This window comes from Pleurodeles waltl, chromosome 6 (genome assembly GCF_031143425.1).
Source record: "Pleurodeles waltl isolate 20211129_DDA chromosome 6, aPleWal1.hap1.20221129, whole genome shotgun sequence".
Classification (NCBI taxonomy): domain Eukaryota; kingdom Metazoa; phylum Chordata; class Amphibia; order Caudata; family Salamandridae; genus Pleurodeles; species Pleurodeles waltl.
The window spans coordinates 831,864,101-831,880,006 of NC_090445.1; the positions used below are offsets into that span (position 1 = coordinate 831,864,101).

The 15,906-nt window shown below is 43.6% G+C and overlaps 1 protein-coding gene across 1 annotated transcript in view; it reads left to right on the forward strand.

The window, feature by feature from the left end:
* SLF2 (SMC5-SMC6 complex localization factor 2) overlaps positions 1 to 15,380 on the forward strand; it is a 393,983-nt gene extending 378,603 nt beyond the window's left edge. Inside the window, exon 20 of the mRNA XM_069239517.1 lies at positions 12,340 to 15,380. Coding sequence (XP_069095618.1) covers positions 12,340 to 12,483 — 144 coding nt within the window. The 3' untranslated portion in view covers positions 12,484 to 15,380. The remainder of the gene's footprint in view (positions 1 to 12,339) is intronic.
* Positions 15,381 to 15,906: the final 526 nt, after the last annotated feature.

A 15,906-nucleotide genomic window follows, 5' to 3' on the forward strand; every position in this document is an offset into this window, starting at 1 on the left:
CCGATGCGCAAGGGTAATGATCGAAGAAAATCTCCAGATCCAGTCTGACGCCTGGGGGAAATTCTCAGGTAAGGAATCTGCAACTAAAATATGTCTCTACCAGATATTTCACTACCGAAGGCAAGTAACTTGTATTTCATTACGGCTGTAATATCAAAATGGAACTCCTCGTTGCCTTCCTGCCGTCGCCTCTCCTGCCCAGAGTTCTGAAAAAGATCAAGAATGACTGGGTCTAAGTCACCATGATGGCTATGGATTAGGGCGGGAAAATGTATTACCCAACACTTACTGGCATGCTATCAGTCCTCCAATCAGACTACCTCTTCACAAGGTTCTTCTGTTGCAGCAATAGGGCAGAGTTCTCCACCCGAATTTGTACAATACACACCTACATGCGAGGCAATTGAGTGGCTCGGTGGATGCCATCCTTCCCACCAGTGTCCTTAGACAAAGTCCATTTAGGCCAGGTACTCGGACAAACCTTCGGCAAGATTGATCCCTTACAAGCAAAGCTCTCAGACATCTGTTTTTTTGTTTCATCTTTGGCCCAACCAGGCCTTACAGTGGCCAGTATGCACTATTGAAGATTACTTGTCTGCACTTTCGGTCATTCTGCGTTTAACAGACCAACCGTTCTTGTTTAAATCACCTGTTGTGATCAGATTTATTAAAGGTTTGACATACGTTCCCTCCAAAGCTGTTGTGATGCCATAGTGGGAACTTTATTTGCTCTTGACATTTCTGATGGTATACTACTCAAGCTGATACATTGCTGCTCACTGCATCTTGTGTCTTTAAAGACTCTGTTCCTCATTACGATTATGTTGGCTTATCGCATGAGTGACCTTCAGAACCTTTTGGTGAATCACCCTACACTACCTTTTTCTCAGAGCAGTCCATGCTGCAGAATTAAGCTGCATTCTCCAGTATTGGGGTATCTTTCATAGATTCACATGCTTGAATCATTCCCCGTCGTCGAAGTGGGAGTCCCACGGTACATAGAAAGCAATAAATAGAGAAAAACCTTTTTTTTTTTTTTTTCTTTCATTGAAGTCAATAGGAAAAAACACATTCAATTGTAGAACTATCAGCCTCTTTAGAAAGAGCCCAAACTTCAACCAATCAGGCGTGACCACCCCTTTAGAACCCTCAGCACAGAGGCTCAGTCTGTCAGATTTTCTACTGCACGTCGTGTGTAAGGGAGTCTCCCTGAGCTTTGCTCAGTTTTCTATCTCTTCAAGAGAAATCTTTAGAAATTTTCACTTGGCTTTTTTCTACAAGACTTTTTCCATCATGTCTACAAGAAAAGGTCTTTTTAGACCTTGTGGGACCTGTGGCAAATTGAGACTTCACTGTGAGGATCCTCACAAAGAATGTATCTATTGCTTACATCCAGAGCATAAGGTCAAGGACTGTAAGATCTGCAGGACCTTTCCTAACAAGACTCTGAGGGACAGAGAAGCCAGGCTCCTACTTTGGCTCCAGAAAAAGAAGGCAAGAGAAGCTCTTTCTGAAGAGGAGAGTGACACTTCAGTGACCTCAAAGAAAAGGAAGAGGTCTGTGGAGAGCTTATCCCCTACAAGCAGTAAGTCAGCCAAGAAGCTGCATGTTTTTAAGGACACGGGGGATCTTCCTTCAACATCCAAGGTAGCATGTGGCAGGGTTCACTCAGAGCCATCCACACCTGCTTCTTCTTCAAAGAAGCTTAAAAAGCCTTCAAGCTCACTGCCTCCGTCGACGTCCAAAAAATCGACACCGTCGACGAGCGCTCTGTCAACGACAGGTCTCCCTGTGACGACGACTACAGTGACGGCTACGTTTACAGCTCCTCCATCACCGATGATAGTAACTTCGTCTCCGCTGTCATCTACGACGATAACATCAGTGAGTCTAAAGTATGGTCCGTCGTCGTCGCACACTTTGAAGATCACAAAGAAGCCGTCGACGGGTAAAAAGCTAAAATCTTTGCCGTCGACGAAGAAATTCAGAAGGTCGCCGTCGGCTTCGCCGACGAATATTCCATCGACGCACCTGACAACGACAACTCCGTCGACGACAACCCCGTCGACGGGTGGCGTAGTGACATTGACTTCGTCGACGAGACCTTCGTCGACACTGGTATCACCGACACCAACTACACCGACAGCCCCGTCGACGCCTGCTCCGTCGACGCCTGCACCGTCGACGAGGACATCATCGACGAATGCTCCGTCGACGACTCATTATCCTCACTCTGGAACATCTCCTTACCTACCGCAAAGGATTTTACCTGTGCAGAGCAAGTCGTTTTTATTGCTGCCATCACATACATCGCCCAGCAAGGTTGCACCAGTTCCTCCGCAGCATCTTTTTGCTGATGATGAGGATGACGGCGATGGTTACTCTGATGACGGATTTTTTCCGGTAGCGCGTAGTCCATCCGAACTACGTATAAAGTGCCAAGAGGAAGATGAAGAGGAGGATCTTCAGCCTTTTCCGGACCAGCAGGATCAAGGGCATTTCCAACAACAAGAACAGACAGTACAGATGCCGGTCTCGTTGATTAACAACCTTCAACAAATGATGCAGGACTACTATGCGAGGTTTCCCCCGCCTGGTTCTTCTACACCGGTACAACTTCCACAGACACCTGTGTCCACTCCGGCTAGGCCTTCAGAATTTCTGGACCATACCACAGCACCTCCATCGGTTCAGGGTATTGCGTCACCGTCATCCGAGGAGGAACAGGAGGAAGGGGAGATACAGGACTCAGATTCTCTCATACCGGAGTGGGATGAGTATCAGATCCAGACTCCATCTCCGTCTACACCACCGCCAGTGGACTCTCCACCGCAGGACATTGGGGGTTTCCATAGTGTCATGGAAAGAGCTGCAAAAAGGTTCCAGCTACCGATTACGTCAAAACAATCAGACTGCTTTCTTTATGATTTTAAAGAAGACACTAGGAAATCGGTAAGGGCCATTCCCATTGTCGATTTCATCTGGGAAGAGGGCCTAAAAGTCATGTAGACTCCGTCCTCCATTCCTGCAGTCTTGCCCAGACTAGAGAAAAAATATAAGGCACCAGACAACTCCCCAGCATGTTTGATCAGCCATCCTAAGCCGGATTCGGTTATTTCACAAGCAGCTCAGAGGAGGTCCAGGAATCCGTCGGCTTCTCTGACTGCCTCCCCAGACAAGGAAGGACGTCGTTAGGACTCCATAGGCAAAAAAAATTCAACTATGGCTGCCACCACGGTTAGAGCGGCTACCTCTCTAGCAATACTTGGGAGATACGATCGCCAGATGTGGTCTGACATGTCACAATTCATTGATATGTTACCTGAGATCAGTAGAGCAGAAGCACGCAGAATTATGCAAGAAGGAGAAAAGATTTCGGCTGAAATCATAGACTCTGCCATTGATGTTTCCTCCACAGGATTTCGACAATTGGCCGGGGCGGCTGTGCTCAGACGCCAAGGGTGGCTAAAGGCTACCTCTTTTAGGCCTGAAGTTCAATTGAAGGTTCTGGACATGCCGTATGATGGCGAGCTTTTGTATGGCAAACATGTCGACGAGGCATTGCAGTCTATTAAGGCAGGCACTGAAACAGCCAGATCACTTGCAACGCTTCAGTACAAAAGGCAACCTTTTCGGGGAGCGAGAGGGAGAGGAACCCTTTCACATAGAGGAGGCTTTCAACAATATCGACCTTACTCCTCTTACCAAGGGCAATTTCGCTCAAACCTACGGACAGCAACAGCCGCATTCCTTTCGTCAGCAATCATCAGCTCGCTTCAGACAACAAACGAGAGGAAAGTCTGCTTTCAGAGCCAAAGAAACAGCAAGAAAGCAGTGACCCTCATCAAGTGTCTGCACCCAGCCCCTATATCAACACTCTTATAGGGGGCACAATTTCCGAATTTCTACACCAATGGTCCAGAATAACAACAGACAAATGGGTTTTAGATATTATCAATTGGGGGCATACACTAGAATTCAACCAACCTCCCCCTCAAGTACCACCAAAAGGCCCCCCGCCAGCCCATCTCAACGAGCTTATGGAACAGATTGCTATCTTAATGAGCAAGGGAGCAATAGAGATCGTGCCAAGAAGCCAGAGGGGAACAGGTTTTTACTCCCGTTTTTTCCTTATCAGGAAGAAGACCGGAGACTGGAGGCCTATTCTAGATCTTCGTTCGCTCAACAAATACCTCAAGAAGCAATCTTTTCGCATGATCTCTCTTCAAGACGTTCTGAGCCTGCTCAACCGAGGGGATTTTATGACATCGTTAGATCTTCAGGATGCATATTTCCACATTCCAATTCACCCCAATCATCGGAAATTCTTGCGGTTCAGGGTCGCAGGCATTCATTACCAGTTCAGAGTGCTTCCTTTTGGCCTCAGGTCGGCTCCAAGAGTGTTCACCAAGGTTTTGGCGCCAGTGGCAGCCCACCTCAGACAATTAGGGGTACAGGTGTTCCCGTACCTAGACGACTGGCTAATAAAGGCACGTACAGCGTCGAAGGCTGCCAGAGACACGAAGACATGTCTTTCCCTTTTCGGAGCTTTGGGTTTGACAGTCAATTACCCCAAGTCTCACCTAGAACCCACTCAGAACATCACGTTTCTAGGAGCCATCTTAGAGACACTGCAAGCGAAAGCCTTTGCTTCGCAGGACAGAAGAAAGAAACTTCGAAACTTAGCAGCACGGCTCAGCAAAAGAAGGTCCGTTTCAGTGCGGACTTACAAGTCTTTTCTAGGGATACTATCGTCTTGCATTCCGTTGATAAGGAACTGTCGTCTGCACATGAGGACTCTTCAACAACAACTAGACAACCAATGGAAACAGACAGAAGGCTCTTTCGACGAGGTAGTACAAATAACCCCTTCAGCGAAACAGGCTTTCAGGTGGTGGAAGGAAACTCCCCTAGTCTCAGACGGACTGTCATTTCTAAAGGACAGGACCATGCACATAGTAACAACAGACGCATCCCTGGAGGGATGGGGTGCTCATTTACAGAATCTTTCCGTGAGGGGAAAATGGTCCACTCAAGAATCAACTCTCCACATAAATGTATTAGAGTTAAGAGCGGTGGCTTTGGCACTCAAATCCTTCCTCACGAACATCAGAGGCTCTTCAGTTTTGATAAGGACGGACAACACCACGGTCATGCATTATATCAACAAGCAGGAAGGCACAAGATCTCGAGCATTATCTCTGGAGGCGCAAAAGCTGTGGCATTGGGTGATTCAGCATCGAATCTCCATCCGAGCAGAACATCTCCCAGGGATCACCAACACCTGGGCAGATGCCTTGAGCAGGAATCGAACCAGCTGCCACGAGTGGGAACTCAATCAATCGGTTCTCGACAGTCTCTTTCGTCGTTGGGGCAAACCCACTCTAGATCTGTTCGCGACCAGAGACAACAAGAAATGCCGACACTTCGCAAGCTGGCGTCCGCAGAGGGGTTCGAAGGGGAATGCGTTTTTGATCAGATGGTCAGGGATTTATGCATACGTTTTTCCCCCGCTGCCACTCATCCCGAGGCTTCTGCTAAAGATGAAGAGGGAACAATGCAGGATTCTTCTAATCGCTCCCAGGTGGCCACGCCAGTTCTGGTTCACAGAACTTCTATTGCTATCGGAACAACCTCACATTCGGCTGAAGGCAATACCGGATCTGTTGACAATGAGCCAGGGTCAGGTTCGTCATCCCAACCCGACATCTCTTCGTTTATCAGCCTGGCTCCTGAATTCTATGAATTCGATAGATTAAATATTCCTCCGGATTGCAGAGAGGTGCTTGCCTGTGCCAGAGCTCAGTCTACAAATCGCACATACAAGTTCAAGTGGAAGAGGTTTTGCTTGTGGTGCGCAGCTTCCAACATCCATCCTCTAACATCATCTCCTGAACAAATTTTGCCATATTTATTGCATTTGGCTAAATCCGGTCTTTCACATTCATCGATTAAGGTGCATCTGACTGCCATATCACGTTTCCGACGAACGTCTCAGTCACCTTCACTATGGTCCTCCAGAATAATAAAACAATTTCTTAAAGGTTTATTTAGAAAGTTTCCACCAATTCATCGTCCTGCACCACAATGGCATTTGAACATTGTACTCTCCCAATTAATGAAACATCCGTTCGAGCCTATTCATAGAGTGGATCTAAAGTTCGTTTCTTTTAAAACGGCCCTTCTTTTAGCCTTGACATCGGCAAGGAGAGTCAGCGATATCCAGGCCTTCACAATTTCTCCACCTTTCCTTCAATTCAAGCCAGAGGTGGTCATTTTGAGAACAAATCCAAAGTTTATACCTAAAGTTCCATCATCTTTTCACTTAAACGAACCAGTAGTTCTAAGAACATTTTTTCCAAATCCTCAAACGGCAGCGGAACGAGCTCTGCATTCTTTAGACATTAAGCGCTGTTTAAAGTTCTATATAGAAAGGACAAGTGGTTTCCGTAAATCTGAACAATTATTTATCAGCTATGGAAAGATCAATCACGGTAACGCAGTTACTAAACAAACTATAGCGCGCTGGATCTCTTCCGCCATTCAGTTGACCCACCAGTTGGCGGGGAAGCCATTATCATCCAATGTCCGAGCGCATTCCACTAGAGCGGTATCCACTTCCACAGCTCTGTTCGCTGGAATCCCTCTGAACCAGATCTGCAGGGCGGCAACATGGACACGTGCTCATACTTTCACCCAGCATTACTGCCTGGAAGCTACTGACAAGGTGGATGCTGCGGTTGGACAAGCAGTTTTGCGCAATTTGTTCACATAAGGTGAGCCTATAATCTCTACCCTCCGTCCTCTGGGTATTGTTTGAAGTATAATTTAAAGTATATAGTTGCATATGTGTAGCTATGGATACATATGTTTTTATATAGATAGAGGTGTATGTGTAGGTATATATATATATAGGTATATATATATATATATATATATATACCTATATATATATATATATATATGTGTATATTTATATATCGGGGTTTTTATATATATATAGATGGATACTATATGTAGTTAATATGGTTAGCACTTAATTTGCAGATGTTAATTGCTTATATAGATTCAGACAACATGCATTATAATTATGCATGCTATTGGTGCTACAAGAAGTAACATTTTGTTATTACTGATGGCTATTCTGATTCAAGCATGTGAATCTATGAAAGATACCCCAATACTGGAGAAGAAAATGAGCTACTTACCTGTAACTGTGGTTCTCCAGTATTGGTATCTTTCATAGATTCACATGCGACCCACCCTCCTCCCCAGAGAGGCTCACCTTCTTGGATTTTTTCCTGTATTCTCTAATGCGGAGAAATCTGACAGACTGAGCCTCTGTGCTGAGGGTTCTAAAGGGGTGGTCACGCCTGATTGGTTGAAGTTTGGGCTCTTTCTAAAGAGGCTGATAGTTCTACAATTGAATGTGTTTTTTCCTATTGACTTCAATGAAAAAAAAAAAAAAAAAAAAAGTTTTTCTCTATTTATTGCTTTCTATGTACCGTGGGACTCCCACTTCGACGACGGGGAATGATTCAAGCATGTGAATCTATGAAAGATACCAATACTGGAGAACCACAGTTACAGGTAAGTAACTCATTTTCTTCTTGCCAATACTTGTGACTTCCTTCTTCATTTGGCAATCCATCACTCTGCGAAGCATTCTTTTTTGCTGCCAACCCTTGGGAAGATGAAGAGAGGCTATATTGGTTTGACTCCAAAAGGGTTTTGAGCTCTTATATTGATCTTTCCAAGGAGCACCATGAGGACGATCAGCTTTTTCTGGGCTTCTACAGGGCAAAGAAAGGGAAAGCAGTGCAGAAAGGGACCCTGTCAAGGTGGATAGTTGTCTGCATCAAGATCAGCGACACAGTTGACAAGAAAAAGCCCCTTGATGGTCTGAGAACCAATTCTACCAAAGCTAAGGCAGCTTCTGATGTGTTCACTTGTGGACTGCCTGACCTTAACATCTGCCAGTTTGTGATGTTGACATCAGTGCACACAGTCACAAAGCACTACTGCTTTGACAGCTAGGTCTGTCAGGAGGGGCACTTTGCATGCTTATTCCTGTTGGAATTTCGTTCATTTGAGTCCACTCCACAGACCCTCCACCTGGGCGGTTAGTACTTTGATTTCTATTCTGAAGCTGAGGAATCTGCAGTTATAACCATATATCAAAAGAAAAAGTTACTTACCTTTGGTAATCCTCTTTCTGGTGGATGCAGATACTCTAACAGCTTATTCCTGACCTTTCATTCCACTTCTCTGTTATATGAAGTTGCCTCTTTTAACTTCTGAAAAGGTCCCAAGTTAGTATTCTGCAAACTGGTACCAACAATGGTTCACTCTACATGTCCGAAATGTGCAAAAAGGAGAAAGCAAAGCTGACCTGAGCGCACAGGGATGGTCGTCACACAAGGAGCACTACTGATGAAATGTTTTCTGGATCCAGTCTGGTGCTTGTGGAGTATTATAGGATGAGAAGTCAAAGATTAGATAGAGTATTCAACAGCACATTACCAAAGGTAAAAAAATGTGTTTGTTGTGTAAAAATATGATGGACTCATTAAGATGAAAAAAGTGTAGTTCTTCAACTTATGGGGCGTGTGTTCCTTATCCCTGCACTAAACGACCCTTATCAGAAGTGGTAGTTTGTTAGATGCAGTTTTTACCCCACCTCTGCTGTGGTAATGATACCAGAGAAATCCGTTTTCTCTTTCCCTATATATGATCAATATTATTTGTATTATTATTAACTAGTTTATTTGTAGATATAGCACATGATCTGAAGTGAATTAATTTACTATGCTTCCAAATGTGTTTATCAAGTAAAAGGAGGCACAGTCAAGTAATATAGTTGCTTAGAATCTACAATTTGGTCAAGTGGAAAAGCTGGGATTCAAATCTGGGTGTCCTTGGTTGCACATTGTACAGTTCAGCCACTCGGTGGATTCTTCTCTCCCCTATGTAGATCTTAATGACCATTAATCAACCATTATCAGAGCTTAATTTTTCAAGGAGCTAAATTGGTACAAGGAGTTAAAAAAAATACACTTGAAATACATGGGATTCTGCAACCCTTGCATTAGACCCCTGTCTCTAATTTCTTATAATCGGCGACTTGTGACGGTTTCAGGGTATCACCCTTCATCAGCCAGGCTAGCTTGAATTTGATAGTATTACAAGCACGGGACCCACGTCTGGGCACCCTTCCCACTTGGGGCGACAAATGCAAAAACAGATGATGGACGGAATGCAGAACAAATCAAACATTCACTTCCAGTCACAGATCTGGGTTTAATCCATCAGTTTTTTTTTTGCCATGCCATTCCAGTTTGTGGGCTGTGCAGTGGGATCTGAAGTTCCAGTGGGTGCAGCATCAGGGGAATCCCTCCAAAATGTTCCAGTTCTTGGGAGGCACTGGAAAAGGTCTGCAGTGATAGTTCATGAATGGCGATTGGGTCTGAAGCAGACCTCTCTCCCTTCCCCACCCCGATCTGATATTAGTGGGAGATGCATCACTCCTGGGCTGGGGCGTCCATCTGGGAGAGGTGGAGCTCAGTGGACTCTGGTGCAATCTGGACTCTGCATCAACCTGTTAGAACTCCAGGAGATCTGACTGGCATTAAAAGCCTTTCTACCCTCTGTCAAGGCAAGGCTAATGCAGGTTTTCATGAACAACACTACTGCCATGTGGTACTGTAACAAACAGGGTGGGATGGGGTTGTGGACTCTGTCAAAAGACCCTACATCTCCAGACCTGTCTGGAACCTCAGGGCACTTCCCTGGTGGTTCAACATATGGCAGGATCTTTGAACACTAGAGCGGACAAACTCCGCCAACGATGCCTAGCGGATCACAAATGTCATCTCCATCCGGAGGTGGGCAAGGTCTCTTTCAGCAGTGGGGAGAACCTTGGTTAGATCTGTTTGCCACTGCCAAGAATGCACAATGTCAGCAGTTCTGCATGTTGGAGGCAGATTTTGCTCAAAAACTCTTCATCACAAGTGAAACACGACCCTCATATATATCTCTCTGCCCATACCACTCCTGCACAGAGTTTTCAAGAAAATCAGGACTGACCAGGCCCAAGTCACCCTTGTGGCTCCAGATGGGGGTTGGATAGTCTGCTGTCCCAAGCTGTTGAGCATGACCAACGGTCCTCTGATCATGTTGCCTCTTAAGGAGGATCTTCTGTTGCAGCAGCAAGGAAAGGTTCTCCACCCGAACCTGTCAATGCTTTGCCTTCATGCATGAGATTGAGCGGCAGCAGTTGGCAGATTTTAACTTTCCGCCCAAAGTCTGTAATGTCATCTTAATAGCTGGGTATCACTCCACTATAATGGTATAGGTATGCTCTGTTGGAGTCACTTTGTGGCATGGTTTGCAGAAAAATAAGATAACCCACTTTCTGCTTCCCTTTCTGAGGTCCTTCTGTTAATTCATTTTCTAGCCAAGCTGGGCTCTGCTTTGGGCTCCATAAAAGGCTACCTTTCTGTCATATTGGCATTCCTGTGGTTGCCCGATCAGCTATCCCTTTACAAGTCCCCTACTGTACATAGGTTTCTGAAAGGTCTCCTTCATCATGCCTCAGTGAGACCTAAATTTAGTTCTGACATTTGACGTGCCCTCCTGTCAAGCCACTCTGCACCTCTCCTAGCAGGCACCTTACCATTGAGACAGCCTTTCAATTGGCAATAACATCTGCCTGGAGGATCAGTGAGCTCTAGGCTTTCTCATCTAAGCCTCCGTACCTCAACAGCTTCCCAGACAAGCTGATCCTTCTCACTAGAGCTTCATTCCTTCCAAAAGTGGTCACTCCCTTTCATGTAGGCCGGACCATCACCCTGCCTACCTTTCACGCTCCACCTCATCCCTCTAAGGAAGAGAAGTGACTCCACCAGCTAGACCTAAAAAGAGCTTTGTTGTTTTACCTTGATGGCACAAAAGTCTTCTGGGTGGACGAACAGCTCTGCGTGTGGTATGTCGGAGCCCAGAAAGGGAAGGCGTTACAGAAATGAACCATCTCTTGATGGATCGTGCTTTGTATCAGAATCTGCTACGCACTGTTCAAGAAGCAACCACTTGAAGGGTTTGAATGCAGAGCCAAGGCTGCGACCACTGCATTAGCAAGTGAAGTCTCATTCCTGGACATCTGCCAGGCAGAAAAGTGGCATCTCTGCACACGTTTATCAAGCACTACTGGCTTGACAGTCAGGTCCATTGGGATGGACACTTTGCCCTTTCAGTCCTGCAGGTCTTTCTAATGTGAAATAGTTTAGCTGACCATCTTCCAGAGAGGTATTGCTTGGGTAGCTATTGTAAGGTATCCGCCCTGCTCTGCAAACTGAATTTCAGATTCAGGGCCCTAGTTTCACACACCGGTGGTCAGTACTCTTCATGGCTTCGCACTTTTGGCTTGGAAAGTCTTGAAAAGAAACTGACGACAGCACACTGGGAAGGCCCTCATATAGGAACAGCACAAGTCCCTTTCAGAGTGGACGATGCCTTGCAGAGCCGAATGATGTTACCTGCAATGCGCAGGGGCACTGCTAAGGAAAAATTCCTGGATCCAGTCTGATGGCTAGGGATAATTATAAGATAAGGAATCTGCGGCTAGATAGTATCTAGCAGATAAGGCATTACTGAAGGTAAGTAACTTGTTTCAGAATGTCTCAAATTATCTAATAATGGAAAAGTGATAGTTGCCTGCATTCCTAATCTCAATCATGGATATTTTCTTTGAATTCTCTTCCCTCAACATTCTCCCTCTGGGAAAGCCATAGTGGTGAAATCCAAATTTAAGAACCATGTTTTATCCTGGCAGTATTGGCTGCGAAAAGAACTTGCCTCCTTTTTCCCTTCCTTAATCGGAATATTAATTTCTAAATCATGTATTTAAAATACATATCTATAGTTTGAAAACTCCAAGATAGAAATTATGCTTTAGCTATGCAGTACACGTATATTAAACTCTTTTACAAAAGCTTTACGAAATCATTCACTGCAGCAGAGTTCCAGGAAGATCTTCTCATGATGGTTTAAAGGTAACGTCAAATTTGCTTCTTGTCAATCGATTTGAATACAAGCAGTACTTGGTTCGCTTGGTCATCACCTTCAAGCTTGTTCCTCGCTGGCCAGTCTGTTCCACCAACCTGAAATTTGGATGAAGATGGGCGCAGGTGTAAGGAGACTGATCCAATCATCCCAAGAATGCAGTGTACCAAAGAGTGGCTGCTTTTGCATGATGCCTATGTTTCCTTCTTTTTTCAAGCTGTATAAGAATATTTTGTCACTCAAATGTTTGCTGTAAAGATGTTTTTTTATGCTTTTCAGGGAAAGCTGCACGATTACTGGGAGCCGGTTTTTGAATGCCAGTCCCCAAACAGTAAAGACATGGACGAGGCTGTAAATTTAGCTGAACCTTTTCCTTTAAAGAAAGAAATTGAAGAAATTGCCCAGGATACCAAATCTATATAGAGAAGATCAGGATGGCAAAGCAGGAATGAGGCTCAAGATGTTGGTCTTCATTTAAAAGATTCAAAGCCAGTTCTCTGTGCTCAATAAGTTGTTAAATCACCTAGTTTTCATGCTCACATACAGTTATGATTGTGCATAAAAAAAAATACTTGTATCGGAATGCTGCCTGGCATGTTTGTCACTTTATTTGTCTAACTATTCCCATTATTATACCACGCTGTTTATTTTAAATGAGTGTATTTTGTTGTCTTGTGTTGGTTTTTGTTGTACTTCCTAAGCCTACAGAGAAGGTTAAGTGGAGGTCGCTGCACTAATTTAGATGCACGTCATGTTTAGCATGGTTTCATTAACACCGGTTTTGAATGTTTTCTGGCGTGTAGAGGCGGGCCTGTGTGCCACTCCTGGTCTTTTGCTGTAATGCATATGCTAGATGAACACAGAACTCAATATCTCTCAAAAGATGAAGCACTTTGAGAAGAGTAGTGATGCTTATCTACTGGCCGACAATACACTGAAGGACACTGGTTACACCTGTTATTGTCAACTTCACAACATTCTGCTGTTGGCAAAAATGATTATAATGGAGCTGTTGTAGGAATGGAAGGCGAAAGAGACGATTTGCAAAGACTAGTTCCCTATTTGTGAATGTTGTGACAGAAGGTGCTCAAATTATTTGGATTCAACGGTAAAGAAAGGTTTCCTCTTCTCACATATGATAGTCAAAATATTTGTGTTCAATGGGGTCAAAAAATTCTCACTGCTCGGATATGATGCTGGAAATATTTGGGTCCAGTGAGGATGAAAAGTTACCACTTCTCAAACATAACTTTGGAGGGAGAGGTGGGTATAAGATTATGTTGATCTGTTTCTCGTTCCAATAAAAAGCATGATTCGGCAACGTGTATTGTCTGAGTGCATGAAATGGAAAGGTGAAAATGAAGTGCTAGGTTTCCCAGAGTACATGTTCCCTACTGGCGTGCTCGTTTACAGTTCAGCAGAAATCTGATTTTGTGTGAAAAATGTGTAGTAACCTGACTGCTGCAGAAAACGTAGTAAGAGTCAAGTGATGGATTCACGTTTGATGTAGTAATAATGCATCACAGTGCCCTTGGCTTACAGAAATCCATAAACGTTAGCACCAGCGGTAATGGTGGATAAAAATGTGCAGTAACGGAAGTGACGCTGTGTCGGCATTGTGTTCCTCATTTCCCCCAAGAGACCCGTGAAAAGGCCTGCAAATGTAGTAGAATGTTCTAAATTATATGGTGGAGCGCTTAGAGTGCCACATGTGTGACACAAAGTTCTGTGAGGGAAGGCAAGAAACACAAGACATTTAGAGTAATATTAACGTTGCCACTCGCCTACTTAGGCTTCTTTTCTCCCGTACTCCCCTTACTTAAAGGCAAGCCCAGTACCTGAGATTTCACTTAACGAGGGCCCTAGAGTTCACTTACGTTAACTGAATTTGCAGAGCTCCAGTTTTGAGGGGAACGTTTTATTGCTGTAGGTCTACAGTCTTGAAGTCAAGAGAGCTGGGAAATGTTCTGACATGTCGGCGTCCAGGGAAAGGCAGGAATCCTTTTCAAACACGATTGTCTCCTAAAAGCTTCAGATTTATAAAGAGAGACTTGTATCACGTGCCTCATGTTTACCTGGTGCACTTGCCTTTGCACTGGAAGCCTTGAACCTTATGCCATCTTCTGGCCTTTGCTCCGGATGAGTGACACTGTGTGATTATGTACACCGCAAGTGCAGTACGTCTAACATTATGGACTGTTTGTGGAACACAGTAACTTCAGGCACACGCTATCTGATTACATTCTGTTCCTCGCTTTAAACCATGGAAGAACAATGGCATATGCACAGCAACTTGCATGCTGCTCAGGTAGAATTACGTTGGAAATTTACAAGATTTATATGTGGCTGTTGCTTCTTTACAGAAAAATCCCCAATTCTAACTTTATCACTTTGCATATATGTATGAAACCAGACAATTGATGCTACGTTTTGGTGGAATATTTAGGCGAGAAAATATGGCAAGAAAACCTTCAGCGGCTCTCAGTAGTTATTTTTAAATACTACTGTTGAACTTTTTTATATAGCATTGCATGTTTTTGGACGATTAGGTACTGGTGTATAATGCCATTTTCTAATTGGTCAGAACAGTACAGTGGATGCTTTATTTGTTTTCCAAAACGTTTTTAAAAGAAAATATTCCTAAACTCGGCTGCAGAAAGAGACAAATGCATATTTTTCTGTAGAACCATACACGTCACTAAGCAGGAATATTTCCTGCTGCCCCTATTTAAAAAAAAAAAAGTTTTGCGTTGAGAAAGGAAATAGTTTAATGCCTACAAAGGTGTGTTTCGAGTATAGATGTTCTCATTGCTACTGTTTTATTGCTTCATTCCAGTTCTCAAAATAAATACTCAGGTGATGAATATATAAGTAATTGTGATATATGGTAATTGTTTCATTCATTTCCTCACTACTCTTATTACTCCATACGTTGTATTGAGGACTGGAATTATAAAAGCATGATTTGACTAAGGAGTAATTGACTCAAGTTAACATGCCACTTTGAATATTCTAGTTTTTATTTTTTGTTGATATTGTAAAAAAAAAGGCTGAATGCACTGTTGTTTTTTACTGTAATTAAAAAATATCTGTGGAATTTCTATATTTTCTTACCTTGTTAATCTAGAAATTAAATTGTCTTAACAATTTGGGTTTTGTACATTTATCTGTAACAAAATTGAAAAAAGAAATTGAAACTTTTGCTTTTGAATGGAAATTTGAATATAAACTGTATTTTTTATATTATTTCGTACAGTCACTTTTCTATGTCTTTTTTTATATGATTTTGAGCCAAAATTAAAAGCTTTCTATTTCCTTTGCGTATTTGTCACATTTATTGGATACACGTTAAATGGCATAAAAAATAACCTTACCGTTGTTTAGCAGCATTTGAGCTTACGTGTTTTCACATGCATGATTGCCTATGGTCGAGCTGAGAGTCCCTGGTGACTTAAAATAACTGCATTTTGAAAAGGTTATAAACAGTGCCCCTTTAGTAACATTCTTATCTTATTTGAAAAGATTGTAACGCCAGCCAGTAATGTGACTGTACTGAATTCCGCTTCCTACAGAGGCCACCATCCCTCAGATTCTACCACACCTGGTGTGTGAAGAAGTCCCAGCACCCAACTCGGCTCTTCGCCATTTCATATTATCTGTAGGGATTTTTAATCTAAAAGTCTTCACTGGATAATTTTTCCAAGCCCAGTAGCAGTTGCCACCCATAGAAAGCTCTTTGCTGAAAACAGTGACCTGGGGAAAATCATGTTCAAAGAGCAACTCGGGAAGTGTGGTGCCAGCTGACTCCATGACTAAACCCTCCAGAGACCCAGAGACACTCGCTTC